The 14301-nt window shown below is 38.7% G+C and overlaps 1 protein-coding gene across 3 annotated transcripts in view; it reads left to right on the forward strand.

Annotated features, from left to right (window-relative positions):
• slc4a11 (solute carrier family 4 member 11) overlaps positions 1-14301 on the forward strand; it is a 177322-nt gene that overhangs the window by 98510 nt on the left and 64511 nt on the right. For all 3 annotated transcript variants that reach the window (XM_024259800.2, XM_036209987.1, XM_024259731.2), the window contains exons 4-5: positions 8866-8909; positions 12926-13154. In XM_024259800.2, the coding sequence (XP_024115568.1) occupies positions 8866-8909; positions 12926-13154 (273 nt within the window). The remainder of the gene's footprint in view (positions 1-8865; positions 8910-12925; positions 13155-14301) is intronic.

A 14301-nucleotide genomic window follows, 5' to 3' on the forward strand; every position in this document is an offset into this window, starting at 1 on the left:
CCACCATCTTTTAGCCAGAAATGTGTTTGTTGTTTTCTAGTCTTCAGTCCTCACATTTATGATCAAGTTATATTATATTCTGTTATATTTTAAAGCAGATCATGAAATATGACATGTTTTATGGACACAAAACCTTGAATTGTGTGTTGGATTAAGAAAAAATGTAAACAACCCACCATTTTTAGCGGTTCATTATTTGTAAGAATGTCTATTCACTTATTAACCCTTTAATACCAGAGATTTACTGTTATTGTTTAATTGTTAACATGATCATTCCAGTAGATTGTGAAGGAAAAAAGCGGCTCAATGAGCTCGATGAGCCGCTTTTTTCCTTCACAATCTACTGGAATAATCATGTCAACAGTTGAAAAGCTACAGTATTTTAAAGATTTTGCGTTTAAGAGTCACCGGCGATGACAAAAAAGAAGAGGTGTGAATTTAAAACATTTGAAAGGTGTTTACAGATATTAAAAAAATATTTAGAAAGTAATAATAATGAGTGAAAGTCCCACAGCTGTGGGAACACAAACAGTGATTATGCTGCAGACACTCAGTCTGCTGCTAGAGCCCCCACTCTGTGGTGGAGTGGCTCAGGCGTATTGTCCACCATGGATGCTCGCCAAGCTGGCATCTTCATCTCACCCTCTTCCTCCACAGAGTCTGGTGGGCAGCGTAAGGCAGAGCTGGCGCTCCCGACCAGCTTCTTCTTCCGTCTTTTTTTTTTTGGTCTGTGCTTCCCCGACCCCAGCGGGACGAGAGGGGGGCTACCCCGCTGAAAGCTGCCCGTTCCAGTAAATGTGTGATTTAGATTTAGCAGTAAAATGTACATTCATTATTCTGTACCAGTGGTATTCTTTATAAAGATGAAAGTTTTTTGGAAGTTGCAAACAACAGTATAAAACCATCTGCAGTCAGAGGCTGTTACTCCTGTGTCTGAACGGGGCAGTAGAACCAAGTACAGAGGTCCGGACCCCACGTGACTCCCTGCAGTCAGTCGGCCATGTTGGCAGTAATATGAACAGCGCCGCAGTGAGCCACTGCTGAAACTTTCAATCCATCAGAGGATTCATCTCACTTTAATTCACATGACATTGAGCTTTATTTTTATGAATTAAAAAGATGAAATATTATCGACCCGACAATGTTCATGGCGTGCTCTTTAAAGGTATCTCTGCTGAAGAAAACATCCAGATCTATGCTATCCAGATCCTACACGAGGACTGTAAAGTTTACAAACGTCTGGAGGATCACAGATGGACTCAATCTGGGTTTGTAGTTCAGATTGACATTCAGCTGTAGAATCTTCAATCAATAAATTACTGCATCATCACTGGAAAGGTAATTGTTATATTCCAGGGAGCTAACATTAGCATGGCTAGCAGCAGCCGTGCTAATGTTTGTTGGCATTAGCTTGGCTAACGTTTCTGGTTATTTTTATTCTTCTTCTCTCTGTAGAAAGAAGATAGTTGAAAATCGATGTAATAAAGTCCAGACTCTATGGATTATCACTCTTTTTTCCTGCAAAATAAACATTTCAGGATCCACATTTTGATTGCTACGTTAGTGCTTGTTAACTTAAACACGACACTGTTATCCCCACAAATTGCATGCAATGAACTGTGGTTTTAAACTAGTGTCAATCCAAAACCAGGATTATAGTATATAATGAAAGTTAGCTTTGTATACGGTATCATACATGATATGAAGTAATCGCTGCACAAACGGACTCCAACCTCTGGAGGATCCATCTTTCAGTCTTGTTTTGCTCCTGGCTCTTTTAATGGCGCTGATCCACTTAGCTCACCTCTCTGCATCTTTAGGAATGCGATAAAATAACGTACAGTATTTCCCACTTATTCCCATTTCTAACTCAAGACTCTTGTATGAAACTTTTGAATCTGAAGGAGGTGCTGCGCTGGGCGCAGCGGAGCCCCTCGGGAACGCTGAGTGAGGGGTCTCCTCCTACCATGTCTCTGCTTGGAGAAATGGCATCAGCTGACCCAGAAGCAGTAAAAAAAACCCTGATATTTTGAAGAAGATAATTGGGGAGAATAATTATCATCCTCAGTGTTTATTATTTGATTCAGGAGGAAGAGCGCTCGTGATTTTAAAGTACAGAGTGACACTCTTCATTCCTCCATGTCATAAAATACGCTGTCGCTGCGCCTGCTGTGCAGTCTTTTGTTCTGAATTTTAAAAAACTGTTTATGTTGAGCACTTCTCTAATATTCTTTCATAAATGTTTACGAAGATCAGAGTGTTTTTGATGAGTATAGATCAGTAACAGACATCCTTCGGGTGCGGGGGTTGGGGGTTCTGTGTATTTGCGGATTCCTCCGGTCCCTAACCCCCCAGGGGAACATTGTACATTTCTTTTTCCGCTTCTATTTGTATAGCATGGGGTGCGACAGTTATCAACTATGGTTCGCCTCCTTCACCACGGCAGTCAGCCCATTCAATCCCTCATGCTGCCAAAATGGCGGCGCCTTGAGGGGAACGACCCCGTATGACGTCATCTCCCGAAGCTCTATATGCAGGAGACCATGCTTAGTGGCAGAAACATAAACACTTAATAAGCAAAGTAACCTTGACTAAACCTATAGAGAAACACAAAAAATTATAAAGCAGATGACTTGACAATGAAGAACTGAACACTGAGGGCAATTAACAGAGATGAAGACAGCTGTGGATGATCAGCCTGAACCTGGTGAGACTGATGAGGCAAACAGAACACGACAAATATGATGAAATATCTCAACAATCCAAGTGCAGAGTCCTCACTGTGCTGCTTGAGAGGCAAAGACCAGAGAAGGGATGATAGAAACTCAGGTGACTCTTAAAGCAGGAAATTGTTGGAATCGGTCAGTTTCGTCCTTTTCCTTCTTTAATGTGTCTCCTTTTAGACACTTGGGTCATAAAAATGTCAAATTTTCCTCATCTACAGATTTGATGTAGTGAATATATTTCTGCCAGCTCTTGGCTCAGTTCCTTTTCACTTGAGTCAGTCTGAATATTTGCCTGAAAGAAAGACAATATAGTTAAAACAAAAAGAAGGTCAGGAGTTTTATAGAAGAATACCCTCACTTATTCATCATAGACGAGTTATCCAGTGGGCTCCAGAAAAATCTTTGATTTTAACTTTTAATTGGCCTGATATATTATTGCTGTAAACATGCAGAACTCAGAGCATGGGCACGAGAATTCAATCAGGTAGCTGCAGTTATCAGACAACCTGCAGCAGAAAAACAAACCTCCGCCTTACAACAAGGAATAAAAAAATCTAATCTCAGTATAAATGGGTAGAAAATGAGGAATCCTGGGTATGCCATTTGTTCAAGATAAGGAGGAATTTTACGGTGTTTGCTTAAAAAAATCTATTTAGTCCCATTTTTGGTTTTGATTTGACAGTATTAAAATGTGAGAAAAAAAGGATGGAAAGAAAAAGACGAAATTAAATTAACTGCACTAATTAATGTTGTGGAACCCCCACTGTCCAGTTCATCTGCATCTTTTAGCTAGAAGGATGTGGTGGTGTTGTGTTAGCAGAATCATTTGTAGTACAATGTGACAAGGACAAAGGAAACGAAAAGACTCACTCAACAGAATTCATGCTTTCCATTCAGATGTACAGTGGATCATCAAGTTGCAGTAGAAGAAGCTGGACTCAAGCAAAGACACCAAAACTCTGTTCCAGGAAGAGCCAGACCCTCTGGTTCCTGAAGAGGCTCCGATCTGTTAGTGCAGGGGTGTCAGACTCAATCACACAAGGGGCCAAAATCCAAAACACACCTTAGATTTCAGGCCGAACAGGATAAACATTTATTGAACACACTCACACTACACTAAAATTACCAAAACTACACTAAAATTACATATTACTACTAAAGTATGTTGTCTAATAAAAGTATCCTTACTTCAAAATAACGTTACTCAAACAGAAATACAAAGTAGTTAACCAGTTCAACACACTGAGTGTTACATCAGGGTTGTCTTTCCCATGGAATCAGGCATTTACAGAACAAAAAGAGAAGATTATACCAAGTATACTATGTGAATTTTAAAATGCAAATAAAATGTGATTCAGTTGAGTTAAAAATAGGGACTGGGTTGATCAAATCCATTAATCAATTTGAATTGATCAAACCAAATTAGATCAATAATCGATCCATAAAAATTTAGATCAATCTAGCACAAAAAAGCTAAAATCCACTAGCTTGATGCTAATGTTTAATGGAATTTACCATAGGACGGCTAATGCTAACCCTTGGTTGACGTAAACATACATTGCTGACTGAACATCTTTATAAACTCACAGGTATGAATTATCCAAACTCTTTTAAGGAAATATTTTTTAAAGTAAACATTTGTGGTCAAAATCACTGTCTTTTCTCATTCTCTAATTCTCATGATTATCTTTTTCTTCTTATAAAAGTGTACTGTTATAGTGCGAGCTCCACCTAGAGGCCAAACTGAAACACCCCCCAGGAGGAGCAGAACAATGTTGGATCGTCTCTGTTCAATAATCCATGTAACACTGTATGATATTAACAATCTCAGTATTTCACTGATACATTTATCAGTATGTGAACTGGATCAGATTAATATAGATATATTACCAACATATAGTTGATAACTAATGTATTTCTAAACAAATGTGTCTAAATTTGTAAACCGCGTCAACACAAAATTGAATCGAATTGAATTGAATTAAATGGACCTACAGAAAAAAAGGAAGCAAACTGTCTGTCATTTGTCTGTCTATAACTTGTAAATCCTCAAAGGATCATTTCTATTTTCCCTTTCTAAGATTTTCTGATTCTTAAGTGTCACACATTTGATGTTGACTGCGGTGAAGGTCCACCGATGGATGTTTAAGAGCAGCTTCCATCACTGGAGTGGAGGATGCTGGACAAATCAAAGGGATCAGCTGTGTGCTTTCACACATTTGGGTTTAAATCCAGGATATTTAGGATTGTCCTTCATGTGAGCACACCACGGTGTCTGACGTGGAGAGAGAGCGTCTTCTTTTGTGTGTAGTCTTCTGGTTCTGACTGTAGCTAATCATCCTCCAAACATGTCATTGCCCCCCCTTCCAGGACCCTCGCTAAGCACCCTTAACTTCCTTGTGTCACCCAGTAATTCATCAGTCCTCATTCAGCGCCCTGTGGGCCTTAATGACTAAAACAACACTCCACTTGGAGATTACACAACACTTGTGACTGAGCAGTTTCAGCTCCACATTGATCACAAAGGCACGGGGGTCTGTGTCCCACTGCTCTGAGGTGGAAACCTGAATATCTCCTGGCTGGCTTTAAGCCTCTCAGTACATTCAGACACCATTAGAAGGAGCTGATCATCGGGGATGAGGAAATCTTCTATGAATTCATGAATATCTCCTCGTGGCAGCAGCCTGATGGCAGTGAGAGCTGCAGCTCCCCCGCCCTCAGGGAAAGGATCACTGTGCTGTTTGATTGTGAACAAAATCCACTGCACATGGCTGGTGCCCCCAGCCAGCCTCATCACTGAAAGGCAGGCGTTGGAGCCCCCCCCCCGTGCCTGCAGTGTTTTATAATGACAGGCTGTTTGGTGTGGTGATCAAACCCCCGTCCTTTACTGCAGACATGAACTGAAATGTGTTCACCCGTGTCTGGATTATTGATATTCTGATATCTCTGGGCTTTCCTAAGGCTTATTGGTTGGTGAAAAGGGAGGTTCTTGCTCCTGCTTTGCTGGAGGGAGGAGGCATGCACTCATTGATTTCCACACGGAGCCTTCAGAGCATCACGTGGAGCTGAGGAGGAAAGCCCATGGTAACCCAATAACAACCTCCCTGCAGAAAACAGCAGGAAGTGTGTTATGTAAAGCTGCTGGCAGGCTGGGTTATGAGGATCAGCGGGCTAATGACAGTCTGCCGGTGAGGGGACTCAAGTCAAACCTGACTCCCTCCATTTGTCTCTGTATTGTTTCCCCATATAAAAGGTGTGTCCCCCCCCCAACACCCTTTTTAACAGTGAGGAAACCCAAACCTTTGGAGTTTATCCGAGCTCTCCCGTCCACTCCACAAACGTGTGCATTAAAGCCTTATCAGCTCCGAGCGTCCGATCCCTGTTCATTGAGTGTTTAGAGGTGTCCCCCAGGACTCCGTCACAGAGCCCCACCTGTTGTTACTGCTGAGAGGCTGTTCTCCGTAAATTTAAAATTACTGGTTCCAAATACTTTTGAATGCTTTACGTCAGCGGTGTCAAACTCAATCACACAAGGGTCCAAAATCTAAAACATACCTTTATTAAACACTCTAAAACTAAACTTTTAAAACTTTAAAACTGTTACTTTTTAAAAATAATTACGAACTATATGAATAACATTACCTGTGATAATCCTAGTACGCTGAAGCTGATAGTCAGCTAAAATATCAGCTGAATGCTGAATTAGCCTGAAAACCTAAAAAAGAAAAGACAAATGTAGGTTAGGCAAAACAACTAGTAAGTAGCTGAAAAAATGGCTAAACTTCAAAATATCCTAAAAAACCTAAAAAACCTAAATTATCCAAAACGGCTAGTACTAAACTCTGAAATAGCCTAAAAAATCTTAGTACATTCCAAAATGGTCCAAAAAACCATCAGAATGCCAATTTTTTTAATTTTACAACCATAGATGTTTTCTTTGCCTGTATTCAACACAATAAAATGGCACTTTGAACGGGCTAGAACAGCATGTTAGACGTGAGATAAAACTGCTTTTTACACCCGTCTTTAGCTTTCAGATTCGAAAAAAAAAGAGTCGAAACTTGAAATGGAAAGTTTGAGTTTTGAAACCTAAAAACAGAAAATTTGAAGCTGAAAATAATTAAGTTTATTTTAGAATAGCAAAATGTTTTGGAAATTTTGCTTTTTGTTTTTGGCCAAACACCAATATTTTTTCAAAATGTTTTATTTGGGTTTCAGATATTTATGTCTTCTATTTGGCTCCATAAACATCTGGGTCCGAACTTGACCTCAAACTAATACAATGGGCCCCTCTATTTTAAATGGTGCAGCTCTTGTTGTCACTGCACACATTCTCACTATCAAGTCGTCATATATGGACACATGTGTTTGGAGAGTTTCTTTGGGTAGAAAAGAGGAAGCTGAAGAAGAGCTTTCCACTTCAGAGAAACATGTAGCTGCTTCTACAGATACAACCCGGATGGATTTATGGAGACACATACCAAACCGCTCTGCATAATATGTGGCGACAGATTACTGAATGTTTCACATAATCTCACATTAATAAAGTTGCAGATGTGCCACCAATCCTCAGCTACTTAAAAATATGTTACACTAAATATTTAGACATTATTTTTTTTTCTGGACTCTAACTTCAAGAAATGTTTCCTAGCTGGGCCTCTTTAAATTTTAGTTTAAATAATTATGATCTTATTCATCCAGTTATTAGAGAGTAATCAGAACTTCAGTTTAATGTTGTTTTATTGAGGATTAGGCTGAGTTTACGCTTCATCTGGGAAGTCGCTGGTTTTCACAGCAAAAGTAGATGATTGCAGTCATTGGGATCCTCAGACCGTGGAGCAGAGCCATGACCAGCAGCAGAGGTCATGCGTCTTCACTGGTGAGGAGCTGGAGGAGGAAAGGAGGTTCAAAGATCTGAGCTCAGGCTTTCACACCTGCAGCTGAGACCTGCCAGAGCAGAAAAAGATCAAACTATGAATGTTTATTGAGCACTTTTTGGTTTATTGTATGTTTAGCAAATTGACTAATTCTGAATGAACCAGACATTCTATTATTTGTATTTCTACTCTCATTTACTGTCCTATGGAAGCCGAAAACAGCCTGCCCTACTTTTTTTTAAAAATAGTTTTCTCGTGATAACGAGATAATAACTCGTTAACAAGAAATCAAAGTTCATTTTTACGAAAAAGCAAACTTTGCTTTCTCGTGATATCTAAATAATCAATAATCTCCCTTTCCCACACTGAGATGGAGAGACTTCACATGTTTTAAGTCTCTTTATTGTGTGTTTAACAACAAGAACAGCACATTAACACTCTTCAAAAGTTGCTTTTTGGTCTATCTTTTTTATTTCATTTTATTAGATGTTTACGCTCCTCAAACGCCTTCATTCCATCTCGTACACCAGCCCTCCTCCCTTTATTTCCCTAAAACCTCAGAACAAACAGGTTGATTGACATAACCCAGGGCCGATGAGAACCTGCGCATGGTGCGTTCACTGAACTCCGGACATTAGCGGACCCAAACAGCCAACTCACTCCACTTCTGTGCTTTTGTTATTTTTATACAATCCACAGCAAAACAAAACAGTTTTTCAGAAAAGCATGTCAACAGTATTTAATCAATCGATTATATATGGATCAGTTCTGGTGTTCATCGTTCTTTCTCTGATAAACTGCTTTGTTTTGCTGCTGATATCTGGAGGTCATTGAACACACCGTTCAGAAACGCTCGGCAGTCCTGAGTTCTGTCAATCAATCTATTTGTTTGGGTTTTTTGTGGAAATAAACGGAGGGAGGCGGGTGCCAAAGACAGAATTAAGATGTTTAAAGAGTATAGATCCACTAATAAATACAAAATAGACTAAAAAACAACTTTTGTGGAGTGTTCTACTGTTTTGGTAGTTAACCACAAACTAAAGAGACTTAAACAGGTAGAGTCTTGGCATTTCTGTGCGCTTCATTGTTCTACTTGATTATCTCGTTATAATGAGAAACAAAATAGGGGATCTCATTAAAACGAGAAAAAGATTTAAAAAAATCTTAGGGCCGTTTTTGGCTTCCGTACTGTCCTAACATTTAGACAGATGAGTAAATGATTTAACTTTGTTTCTTAAAACACCTATCCCTTCTTCTTCCAGATGCTGATGACTGTGGCTGCGTGTTGCTGAACACGTCAAGAAGAGTAAGTCAAAACATGCTGAAACATCTGCTTACCTGAAGAATCTCACCACACACTCCCATTGAGTGCAGCCTCACATTCATGCTGCTTGTTCGGATTCGTCTGCTCTGGAAGTTGCACATGTGCAGTTCAATCATGAGAAAAACAAACAGTGGAAGCCATTTATACTCAGTGCATGATTAATAAAACACAAGACTGGAGCTGAAATGTCAGGGATTTCCTCTTCTGATTACAACTGAATTCATTATTTAGGATCAGACTTGAACCAAATAACTTTCAACGGCAGATTATAAATACCAACTGGATTCCAGAGCTGGAACATTTTGATTCTGAATCAGAAAATTAATGATGGAGTCAACAGTTGTGAGTTTGTCAAACAATATACTGATTTGTGAACAGTCCTCCCAAAGTGATGAAGGTGTCATGATAGAAGTTCATTGTCTGTTTATATGCATCTGTTCAGAACCTGAAAACAAAACTTTTTGATTTTTATTATTCCAAAATATTTTGTCTTTTATGATGAAACTTTTTGGGTAAAAATGTAAAGTATCTGCAAGAAGTCAGAAATGTTCCCTTTCCCTGAAACTTCTCTGGGTTGTCAAGATCTGAGTGACGGACTGGCTGAGGCCAAACATTTCTCATAGATACAAGAAAATCATCTATATGTTGGGTATCAAACTCAATCGCACAAGGGGCCAAAATCCAAAACACACCTTAGGTCACGGGTCGAACAGGATAAACATTTATTGAACACTCTAAAACTACATTTTAAAACATTAAACCTGTAACTTTTTAGCATAATTATGAACTAGATATATAGCATCACCTGTGATAATGCTAGTGTGAATGCTGTAAGCTGAATTTAGCTGCTGAAGATGCTAGAGCTGAGGGTCAGTTAAAATATTAGCTAAATGCCAAATTAAAAAAAACAAACCTTGGGTTAGGCATTACAGCTAGCTTGTAGGTGAAAAAAATAGCAAAACTTCAAAATATCCTAAAAAACTTGAAAAGAAAAGCCTAAATTAGCTAAAACAGCTAGCCTGTAGCTACAATTTTAACTAAACTCCAGAATAGCCTAAAAAATTTTAGTAAATGCCAAAATAGTCCAAAAAGCTAACAGAATACCAATTTTAAAACTGTAACTTTTATCATCATTATGAATAATAAAAGTCAGGAATATTATTCCAGAATAAATCAATTTAAACCTTAAATAACTTTCAATATTTTACTCTTTCATTTACAAAATTATACAAGTTAGAAATAAACTCCAGATAACATCGCCCCATTAATAAAAATAAATTAAGATGATCTGGAGGGCGGAACGGGCTTTGACTTTGACACATGTGATCTATATTGTTTCCAAAATTTGATTTGAAGTTTAAACTATTTTAGTGATGTGTCCTTAAAAAAAACTCACGTTTTAAGCAAAGAGGCGCATTTCCAACCTCCAGCAGCAGCCATAAAGGAGGAAAGAATCCATATATCCAAATCAGAATGTTGGTGAACTAATCCCATCCTGCAGAAACAATCAAAGGTTGAGTTTGGCTCTTACAAAAATACTGTAAATCATTTGCAGCTATCACATTACACAGTTTTTTTTTTCATTAGAACAGTTTGTTATTTGTTGCAACTTCAATTCAATACTGCAATCATGTAAACTTTTAAAGCTGAGCTTTTTCCTCCTATTAATCTCAGATGATAAGTAGTTAAAGTCAATTTGTATTTTATTATTATTATTTTTTTTTTGGTTGTTTGTATCTGAAGAGTTTTTGAATTCACACATTTCGGGATTTTTCTATCACTCTGTTATTTTATAAATTGATTTCAACTTTTCAACTTTTCCAGTTATATCAGCTACGCCTCCTCACAAATATAACATTTTTTTTTTACATATTTTCTTAATGCAGAATTAATCTGAGAATTTTCCTAAACCACTTTTAGGCTAGAACTCCCAGCTGGGACTTTTTATGCTAAGAAATGAGCTCTTTGAGAGGATTCTACACAAATCTAAGCATTCAGCTCCAGATTTATCACTTTTTCTGCCATCAGCACCATGGAGAGCGCCCCTGAGCTGGTCGATCGCTTGAAAAATGCTAATTCTTTACTTCAGTCACACTTGCACAGAACTTTTAACTTGTAAATGAGAACGTGTCAGCTTAGTAAAGCAGCTTGGCAGGTAAAGAATTGGTTTTGAATCCAAATAAATGATCTGCTGCCTGTTTTAATGAAGCTTTTCCAGTGTTTTACCATTTGCCGCGTCAGTACTTTGTCTACTTAATCCACTCTCCTCATGAAGAACCAGCCGGCAGCAGAACCGTCCTGTTTATGCAGGTTTTTCTGGCAGACATGTAAAACAGTAGGTGTCTTTGATTGCTACACGTTCAGCATACTGAGAGGAACTCCTGCCCAAAACCAGCTTAACCTTTATTTTCAATTGCAAAAGAAATCCAGTTAGAAATATATGTAGCAGGAGGAGTGTATTACCATTTATTTATTCATGAATTCATCCCACCTTCCAGGAGTAAATTTTACTCTTTCTATGAGACTGCAAAGTGAAACTTAAACTTTTCAGATTGATGAGATGCTCCGTTCTATTCAGAGATTTGTGGCAGACTGGAGATACATCAAGTCCCTCGTCCCCTGTGCTTGTTTAAAAGGTCTTAAGATGTCATGGTTTAAAACATCTTGAGATGTTCTCAGTGGAAGCTTCTGTCTGACACTTTCCTGGTCTGTCTGAGTACAATCAGTTTGTTTTTGTAATCAGTTTTCCTATTCACTCTGCCCCATCCACTCTAGTACATGTGTTCATTTTCAAATATCAATAGCCAAACAAAATACTGACTAGAAAAGTTTCATTTCCTGCGATAATACTAGTGCTTTTTGCTGAAAGTAGTCGCTGAAGATGCTGAAGCTTTTTGCTGAAAATGGCGACGCAATTTAACTTTAATTGCTGAATGGATTTACTGAAAATACAAAAGCTATTTGCAAAATGTTAAATTTGCTAAGAAATTAGAATTTTTGTTAAAGAACTATGAAAGAGCGCTGAAGTTGACCTAAATTTCAGAAAAATTGTAATTAAATTGCTTAAAAATCCCTAACACATGTAAATTTTGCAAAGATGTTTAGTGTGTTGCTTAAATATGAGCGAAACTCCAAATTAGCCCAGAAACCTCAGTAGATGTCAAATTGGCCAAAAAAAGGCTAGCTTATTGCTTAAATACTAGCTAATCTCCAAAATACCCTAAAATTAATCAGTGAACTAAATTAATCAAAGACATTAGCATGTTGCTAAAATAGAAGCTAAACTCCAAATTGTTTGAAACTGACTATAAAAGATGAAAACATATCCCATAAATATGTGTAAATTCTTGTTGCCAATTTACTTAAATTTTTAAATTTGAGACTTTCTCATTCATTTCCAATAGGGCATATTTTGCTCAATATTTCAAAAACGATGATGTTTTACCAAGATTGCCGAAATCGCTGAAAGTGTGATTGAGTCTTTACATGCTGAAAAACATACGCAAAGTGGCAGGAGAATCACTTTTGTGTGAATGTTTACCAAGCATTCACACAATATGTTGTGGTAATGCTGGGAGATGATGGAATTTCACACTCATCATTTCATCTTGTAAACTACAATGAGAGACAGATTTTAAATAAGGAGTTCTGTGGGAAACTAGTGAGACAGACTTCTTCAATGTGTTTTTCCTGAACCACAGAAAGTCTCGTTGTCTTCACATTTTTCCTCTACTTTCTGGCTCTTCCCTTCAGTGGTCTTTCATTCATTCTCTCTATAAAACTCTGCCGTCATAAATGTGGACTGATTCTCTATAAAGTGCTTAATTCCTGCTGTTGTTTTTCCTGCAGCTGCATGTCAGAAATACTGTTGTGTTGTTTTGTTCCTGCATGGAAATAGACAATCGTATGGCTGCTTATCAAAGCTACAAACTTGCTCTTACTTAGAAGGGAAGCTTAAAAACAATTTCAAACTTGACACAGTTCAATCTGTCCCACAGTATGTGAAGCTGATGAACTTTGAGGAGGAGGTCCGCGCTCTGCGGGACTTGGATGGCTTCCTGGCAAAGGCCAGTATTCTGCTGGATGAGACCGCCGCCTCCCTGGACGACGTTCTCAAGAGAATGCTGCACCACGTGGGTCAGGACAGCAATGCATATGAGCCCAGCTGCAACTTCGAGGAGGTGATGAGCATGCTTTTCACAGATGCAGGCGCGCAGGAGGTCAATGGTAAGCAAGGAGCACGCATGAGGAAAAAAAACAGTGTCATGCTGTCACAACAGAGAGATACCAGCTCTAGCCTGACAGAACAGATTCAACTGATATGTAGACATTTTCATTCGGGGTCAAATATCAGTGCAAAAATGCTAAATTCATTAAATTTTGATTCATCAGTTCATGATTTTTTTTTTTTAATTATTTTATTTTATAACTTAAAGTTTTCTCCCAACTGGCAGAAACACCTAAACATTTGTATTTGAGTGTATTAAAAGGATTTTCTTTACGTTTTTATTGTTCTTCTGGCACAAAGTGGTGTGTGAAATGTGCGATAGCTCCTCCTGGTCTGGTGCTCATTTGTGGGCTTCCAGATCCCTGTCACATTAGCAGAGGTTCAGTTCACTGAAAAGCAAAGCCTTCTGGTTAAGGCGACTCTCCTCAGCCCATTAGAGAAGAGGAAATACTCCCTCTTACAGCACCGTGTGAAGCTGAAGCTGAAGCTGAAGCCCTGCTTTCTGCTGCAAACTGTGCTCAACACATTCACTAAAGTAATTGTTTGGCAAATGAAATGCTGCTTTCCTTTGAGGCAATGTCACAAAGGATTTGGGGAATATATTTTATTTTGTTATTGCTTTTGGAAGAGTGTTGCCTACAAAATGTACTGCAGTGCAGTTTTTAACACTTTAAAAGCCTGTGATTGTAATGGCAGCGGAAGAGCCGCCTGTAATGCATCCGGTGTTTTCCTGTCTGGATGCTCCCGCGTCCGCAGTTGTTGATGGTTAGTTGGATACGGCTGGTGTGTGACGCTCGCCTTGCACCGCCGCCTCTGACAGATCCACAAGGTGATAATTGACTTCTGTCATCGATCACTCAGCGAGCTGTTCACATGCATCTCTGAGGCTCTCCAACTATGGAGGCAGCTCCACTGTTCTCTCTCAGACGGAGAAGCAGGATTTACTGGGTGTGTTGGCGCATGAGTGTTAACACCTGTGACGCTTAAACACAAAATCTTTAACACAGTGGAACTTTTCAACACGATAAACGTAATTCCAGGAGATTTTGAAGGAGAAAGGTGTAGCCCGGGTGGAAACCTTCACTAAAATAAACACAACATAAAATATAAATATCAATAAATAATAACTTCTCGGTTTTACGTCTG

The sequence above is a fragment of the Oryzias melastigma genome, linkage group LG22 (genome assembly GCF_002922805.2).
Source record: "Oryzias melastigma strain HK-1 linkage group LG22, ASM292280v2, whole genome shotgun sequence".
Classification (NCBI taxonomy): Eukaryota; Metazoa; Chordata; class Actinopteri; order Beloniformes; family Adrianichthyidae; genus Oryzias; species Oryzias melastigma.